The following is a 7974-nucleotide window of genomic DNA, read 5'->3' on the forward strand; positions in this document are numbered from 1 at the left end:
CCCTTATTATTCCATGTTAGTGACTTTACGCAGATAGAATAAATGAACGACATCTGCGACAGTAACAGCATAAACGACCCAAATTATGCCCGCTTTTGTCAAACTCTGATTATAGGATCTCTAATAATACAGAAATTGTAGACTACTATCGCTAGTTCTGATTGGCTGCCGCTTTTTTACTTTCTGTTTTTTCATCAAAATGTGAACGCCCTAATGGCTCTGACACTAAACGCTGATTGGTGAAAAATGGATGATGGAGGTAAATTTTACTCCCACAACCAGCTTTTCATCAATCAGCGCTTTGTGTGTATGAGAATCCGGATTAATCCTTCTATACCGTACTTATTTTCAGGTTTCCACTCTACATGTTTCTTTGATCCTTTCTACCCGTGGTCAGACGAGTCGTGCAAACGCAGTCTGGTTAGGTTTACGTCTCATGCGTGAAAAATAATAGGAAGGACACACGAGATGGTAAGAAATCGATTTTCCATATGCGAACGTACATCGCGATTTTCTTTTCTGTCGATTTTGCGTGATCGCTCGTTTAATTTCGTCAAAAATGATCACGCTCATCTGTGCCGTTTTCGGCACACCATACATGACACCTTATGAATATCTTCCCTTCGAATTAATATTATACATTGTTCTCCAATAACAGCTGAGACAGATTTTTTTTTTATTATCGCGATAATAACTGCAAGAATATAAGGATCCAAAATTTGTTAGCACATTCCTCGATACCATGTGCATGTGTCGAGACACGATGTCCGGTCCGCCATTGCGGTAGCTGTTGCGTATGTGAAGCACGAGCATATAGTCTATGGACTCTTGAACAATAATCAGGAAATCGATTATGTATCTTGAAAGGAGGTAAAAATTACAAAAGTGAGCAAATTCACTACATTCTAAAAAAATATTTATATATTTGGCACCATGCTGTCATTATAGTTCTATATAATTTTCACAACTGAGTTGGTGTTAATATTAACATTAATATGATTATGTGGATTTGACACCAAAGCCTGTATTCAGAACGCTTTTACAACGATGTGTTAGCGCGCTAACGTACTATACGTTACGCATATAGAATTTCAGAGATAAAAGTGTTTCGAATACAGGTTGTATTATGATGGTGTTGATGGTAATACCAAGGATCCTGAATCCATACTATATTGGTCTTAATGATTATATTTACATGGCACCCTTAATTGGGTTTAATGACATTCGTAGTTATGAAATTGATCAATCATAGTCATTCCATTCTTCCGAGAAACAGCTATGATTGACCAATTTCATAACTACGAATAAACCTGATTAAGTGTGCTGTGTAATAGAGATCAATATTAAATGAGACAAAAATCACAAAAGTGAGCAAATTTATCACAATATTTGTAACTTTTTTTTTTTATTGATCAATACCTGTATTCTAAATATCTCGATGTAGATTTAGCACAATTAATCTATATAATTCTTACTGTGTTAATATTGAAAATAGAGAAAAAGTTTTGCAGTATTTTATTAACTCAAAATTATATATACAATATCTTCGTATATATAAAAATAATATAATATTAAAACTGATCAAGATTTAAATTTAAAAAAGAGTTTCAAAGCTTGAAATATCTACTTTTGAATGGTTACATATTTTTTGAATTTAATAAGTGAGTTTTGTAATTTTTATAAAAAACTACGAGCTGAAAAAAAGAAAATTTTTTTCTCACTTTGTGGATTTGTCACGTGTCAAAAAATTTGCGAAAATTTTCAACTATCTATATCGTGACAGTTTGAAATTTTCCTTACAAAATTGTTTTTTAAAAATGTTTCTACAATTTTTTGTTCTTGAGTTATTAAGTAAAAAGGAGTATTCTGACTTTGATTGTTCATTTAATTCCATTAAAAATCATCATATTGCAATTAAAAAAACAGATTCTTAAAAACTGAAACATTGCTCTATTGAATAGTATCATGTTAATTTTTTAAATGTAAAATATATAGAAATTTGAGTTAAAAATATAACATTACTATCCTTAAATAATCATTATCCAATAGAAAAAGGACATTAATATCACATTTTTAACTCAAATATACACATATTCTATTTTTTAAAAAATTGGTAATTACAACACTGATAAAGCACCGTTTCAATTTTAAGAATCTGTTTTATTAACCCTTACCATACAAGGTTGAGTCAGTGACCGAGCGATTCCTGTTCATGTAAGTTTCTTTGAATCTTGCTAAATTATGCTATATTTTATTATTTTTCAAAATGAAGTTTCAATATTTATTCTAGAAAGTTGCAAAATTAAAAGCATGTTGATGAATTTTTAGAAATTTTTTGAACCATTCTGAATAAGTGAAAAAACGGACATATATTTTGTATATAATTTTGAGCTAACAAAATTCCACAGAACTTTTTCTCCAACCCAATATTAACATCAACATGGTTAAATTAAGTAGACCCTACATTCTGTTAAATCTGATTTTTTAGAGTGTAGATATTGACCAATGATATTACAAATATTGTAATAAATTTTCTTATTTTCGTATTTTTACACATTTCAAGATACACCATCCAATGGTAAAAATTATGTTATGAATGAGCGTAATTTTAGCGGAAAAAAATGCTGCAGATAAAAACAATTTTATTTAAATTGTAGCAATATTATATTTTTTGTAGCTATGTGCTATACAGTATTACAGACATCCCTGAAATCTGAATTTCTGAGAATGTTTTTCAGCGATATTTATAAATAAACTCAAATTGAAGGACAAGAAGTATATGATTCATTATTCTTATGAATAACAATGTTATTATATATTCATCTGGGGCGCCCTATATACGCAATTTTTCGTGTTCACCATTCAGCGATAATCTCCTCGAGTGTTGACGAACTCTAAGGAGTAAGAATACAAACTACTATCAAATGCAAAAATATAAGCGATCCTCTGCTTCTCTAAGAGGCTCTAAAGCTAAATTGATACGCATGGTAAGAGTACATTGTAAAACATGCAGCGCCAATTATCATATTGCAAATTATGTAGAACACGTTTTATGATGTACTCTTATAAGAGGAAAGAATGCGTTTTTATATATATTTATATTTTTGACCGCTGAATTTAATGTTAGATTTATGTAAATTCTGTGTTTTATGAATATTTGTAATTTTACTGAAGATGGTCAGATTGTGGCCGAAACGTCTAAATTATTTATTAATGTAATTATATATTTATCAATACAAAGAATATCTTATGCTGTAGTTTTATGCTCTTCTTTTTGTTAAGTTATAATATATTCTGAATTGTTATAACTTTTTTTTTAGTCGTTATCAACGGCGCGACCACTTATTACGGTCTACACTGACAAGAATGAGGCATCAGGTGATACAATTTCCCTGCCATCTGTCTTCAAAGCACCAATTCGTCCTGATATCGTTAATGTTGTCCACCAGTTGATTTCTACAAACAAAAGACAACCATACTGTGTTTCTAAAGAAGCCGGTGAATATCGATGTGTTCAGTAGAAAAAGCAGCTTTATAATTGTTGTAAAATTCTTTTACTTTTTATTAGTTAGACATTTAGATTCAGCAAGGATTCAAAGACAAGAATCAATCATGTTAAAGAATCTTACTACAGTTGCAACTACTTTTTCTGCTAAGCCATTATCTTAATTTTATTTTTATTTTTATTATTTTCTTTAATTTCATTATTATTACGATGATAATTATTATAATATTTGAATAATAAATAAGCATAAAAAGATAATAGTTTTTATTTTTCGCAGGTCATCAAACCTCTGCTGAGTCATGGGGTACTGGACGTGCTGTGGCCCGTATACCTCGTGTACGTGGCGGTGGTACCCACCGTTCTGGTCAGGGTGCTTTTGGTAATATGTGCCGAGGCGGGCGTATGTTTGCACCTACTAAGCCGTGGCGTCGTTGGCATCATCATGTCAATGTCAATCAGAAGCGTTATGCTCTCGTTTCTGCTATTGCCGCCTCTGGTGTTCCTGCACTTGTCCAATCTAAAGGTATGTGTCTTTTATATAGATAATATTTTTTATTAAAGAAAATGAATTTCTTTTTTTTTTCTTTTTTCTTTTTTCTTTGAGATATTTTGCAATATTTTTATATCGAATATAGAAATATTTTTCTGTTTTCTTTAATAATTTGACCGAATTACGAAAAGTTATTGTATCACGTTCTAATATTAATATTTAAAAATAATTTAAATATTTCTGAATAAAATAGACTGACTGTGATATACTTTATATTTTCGTACTTGTACATAGGACACTTGATCCAGGAGGTTCCGGAATTCCCGCTTGTTGTTTCTGATAAGATTCAAGAATACACGAAAACTAAACAGGCTGTCATCTTTTTGAGACGCATCAAGGCTTGGAATGATATCCAAAAGGTTTTAATTTCTTTTAGTCTTTAAGATTTTTCTGCGTTGCCTGTCGTGTTTATGTGCACCAATAAATGTCCGCATCTTTGCTAAACAAAATTAAGCTTAGATGCTCCTAATAGGTGCTAGAGGAATATGGTATTCAGGCGTTCTTTACTAGTTGATTTGCGCTCACTAGCAAAGGGTATGAATCACCAAACAATTTTTTTTGTACTTTTTATAAGTATTCGAGTTTAAAAACACTCGAGCGGCGGCGGCGCGCAGGGAGAAGGAAGGAGCGCTTTGTTGGCACTCGATTGTGGGCCGTGCTATGAATTCGCGCGGTGCGGCTTAACCGCATATTGGCTTAGACATTTTCTTTTCTAATTCGAAAACTACAGCGAGTATCTCAAAATGATTAAGAATTTTTTGTTCCCTTTGATCCATTCTCCGCTCCCAATATGGCCCATTTTAAGAGACACCCTATATACAAATTCACGGGAGGATCTCGTCATTTGCTTACAATCCCGATTGTACACACCACTCTATATCAGCTGGTGCCTAGTAATTTTTCACTGCTTTGCCAATGAGAATATTTTATTTTTAAATTGGCCAATTAGCGACACGTGCAATATGTGCAATGGGAGCCTCCCAAATTCGTATAGAATTATATATAAAGAATTAAAAATCTTAAAACAGCTCTTTAAAACAATTTCGACCGTTATGGTCTTTATTTCCTATTGGTTATTTTTATTTTTTTTTAAATTAAGGAGTCTATTCTGTAACTCTTAACATGTAATTGTAACGTTTACAGTCGTTAAGAATTAAGCCCGATCTACATAAAACACAGAACCCGAGTCACAGGTCGTAAGCTTGTTGTGTCAGCCAATTTTAAAGTGTCGCTTTCAAAATTGATGTATCGGATTAGCTGCAATCAATTTACGATCTGCGACTCGCGTTCTGCATCTTATGTAGATCGGGCTTTACAGAATAGGTCTCTAAAATTCTTATGAAGAAGAGGCAATTAATCAAATCCATGTGATTTATATAAATTTCTAAATTTTTAACCAAAATATTTTATTAAATTATATTTTATTTATTTTTTATCAGGTGTATAAATCTCAACGTTTTCGTGCTGGTAAAGGTAAAATGCGTAATCGCCGACGCATTCAGCGACGTGGACCTTTAATTGTATATGGCCAAGATCAGGTAAGCAATTTTCTTTTAAAGTTTTCTCTCTGGCAATTCAATCTGTAAACAGAATTCGAATTAAAATAAATTTTATTTATATGCAAACTTAATTATTAAGCCTAAGAATTATAAAAAATTGCTATATAAATCACATTCTAATTTCTAGGGTATTCGTAAAGCATTCCGCAATATCCCAGGCGTTTCTCTAATGAACATCAACAAGATGAATCTGTTGAAATTGGCACCTGGCGGTCACGTCGGACGCTTTGTAATCTGGACGAAATCCGCTTTTGACCAGTTGGATGCCCTTTATGGAACCTGGCGTAAAGAATCACAGCTTAAGAAAGGATATAACTTGCCATTTCCTAAAATGGCCAACACAGATCTATCCAGACTTCTAAAGTCTGAGGAAATTCGCAAAGTCTTGAGAGCTCCTAGGTAATTATAGGCGAAGAATAAAAGATCTTTTATATATATCGTCAATTAAATTCGTAAATATACTTTTTTAAAAATTAAATTCGTAAATATACTTTTTTTGATAGCGCACTGGGGTGCTATTTCGAGCACCCCATTTTATCTATCATTTATGATAAATAATGTGATTGATATGTTTTATTTTATGCAATTACAGGAAGAAAGTGGTGCGTAGAGTAAAGAAACTGAACCCGTTGACCAACACACGGGCTATGTTGCGTCTCAACCCGTATGCTGCAGTTTTGAAACGCGCTGCTATTCTGACTGCGCAAAAACGTCAACGTGAAAAGGATTTGCTTCTCGCTGAAAAACGAGGCGTATGTACTATACTATGTGGTTTTTATTTTAGTACATTTTATTTTATACATTTTAGACTTGTGTAGTAGTATGGAAGGAGAATTGAAAAAAGTAAACAGTTTGTATTCAAAATTTTGACTTATCGATCAATTTATGGATATTACAGATAAAATTGTCAAAGAAACCGTCGACGACGAAGACCATTGCGCTTTTGAAAAGAAGAAAAGAGCAATTGACTAAATACAAGGCAACAAAAAAATGCAACAGGAATGCTAACAAGAAAGCTAGTAGAGAAAAGGCAAGAGCGTTCACTGATTCTATCAGGAAGCCTGAATATAAAGAGTAAACAACAAGCATTGGTAACATCAACACTGTTGTAACTCATAATTTTATCACTGTCTTTAAATAAAAGGCGAAAAATTATAACTAATTGTCTTCATAAACATCTTAATCTTTCCTACTTGTTAATTCTACAAGAAATCTATGTTTAACACTAAGTCCATTTATTATAAGATGCATTTGATATACACCATAATCTACATCTAGAACAATATTAAAAATTTAATTGATTTAAATTTATTTGAAGTAGATTCCATTTTGTGTCAATTTTCTATTTTTTATTTAATTTAGAATTTTTTAAATTAAATAAGTAGAAAAACGCTAAATCGATTAGATATCTAATAATATTTCTATATGACTGTGGATTACATCTTCAAACAATTCAATTATAACATTTTATTTTACATTATATGAATTGTAATTTATTTGAGACTCGGTGATAATTTGACACGGGTATTTTTGGAAATATATTTTTAAAGTTGCATTTATTTTAGCAAAATTAAATATTTTTTCCAATATGCATTTTTAAGAACAATTACATATGATGTGATAGATTAAATTTCGCACGGTGATAGATTAAAGTTCCTTGTCGGACTAACGAAGTACGCAAAAATCAATCGATGTGCACAACTGAGCGCGATTAGTGGAATAAGGCTATTATTTCATTTATATGTTATCGTACAAATTTTTCAAGCCTGTTGATTGGTTATAATAGAGTTTCTATAATCCACAGAATAAACAGGAGACCAAACTCAAGTGGTCGGTTCCGAAAAAAATGGGCTCGAAACGCGCTGTCAAAAAAGCGCTGTATGGATGAATAGAATTGCGAATGTGGTAATGTATCTGTGAATTGGTGTGAGCAACTATTTCATAGTATGAAATAATCAACAGTCGAGTATTCCTCTGTTACAGTCGAATGCTAGGGGAATGTTCGACTGTAGTTGATTGATTCTTACATTCTGATCCGAATTAAACTCTCGATGGAAACTAGACCACAGAGAGATTGGTCACGTGACCTGTTGATATCTCTTCTATACATTACGGTTTTCCATTGTGCATTCACTGCGCGTAAGCAACACTCGGTGGAAACTAGGCCTGTAATTGGTTCTTAAGATAGTTTAGCTAGCTCCCCTACTTTATGTATACAACCTATTCATAGTCGACATATGCCGTCTTAAGTAATGTCCTAAGACGCTAATACAGCCCTCTGAGTGGTTCATGATTCTTAAGACCGTATTTAAAATGGTCTTGAATATAATATTGGGTCATCTAAAAAGTATCCGCGGTTT

General features: G+C 32.2%; 1 protein-coding gene across 1 annotated transcript; it reads left to right on the top strand.

Moving 5' to 3' along the window:
* The first annotated feature begins 339 nt into the window (after positions 1-339).
* RpL4 (ribosomal protein L4) lies at positions 340-6772 on the top strand. The gene is made up of 8 exons (XM_011056814.2): positions 340-471; positions 3321-3498; positions 3783-4028; positions 4290-4414; positions 5495-5593; positions 5742-6013; positions 6207-6366; positions 6513-6772. Exons 1-8 carry the CDS (start codon positions 469-471, stop codon positions 6690-6692), a joined length of 1263 nt encoding a protein of 420 aa, XP_011055116.1. The 5' UTR covers positions 340-468; the 3' UTR covers positions 6693-6772.
* The last annotated feature ends 1202 nt before the right edge of the window (positions 6773-7974 follow it).

The sequence above is a fragment of the Acromyrmex echinatior genome, chromosome 4 (assembly GCF_024713525.1).
Source record: "Acromyrmex echinatior isolate Ae372 chromosome 4, ASM2471352v2, whole genome shotgun sequence".
Classification (NCBI taxonomy): domain Eukaryota; kingdom Metazoa; phylum Arthropoda; class Insecta; order Hymenoptera; family Formicidae; genus Acromyrmex; species Acromyrmex echinatior.

What these genes read in the sequence shown, in the direction of transcription:
- RpL4 (XM_011056814.2), top strand. An exon ending in TGCACTTGTCCAATCTAAAG is followed by an intron (nt 4,029 to 4,289) that starts GTATGTGTCTTT and finishes ACTTGTACATAG; the next exon opens with GACACTTGATCCAGGAGGTT. An exon ending in TTCTCGCTGAAAAACGAGGC is followed by an intron (nt 6,367 to 6,512) that starts GTATGTACTATA and finishes TGGATATTACAG; the next exon opens with ATAAAATTGTCAAAGAAACC.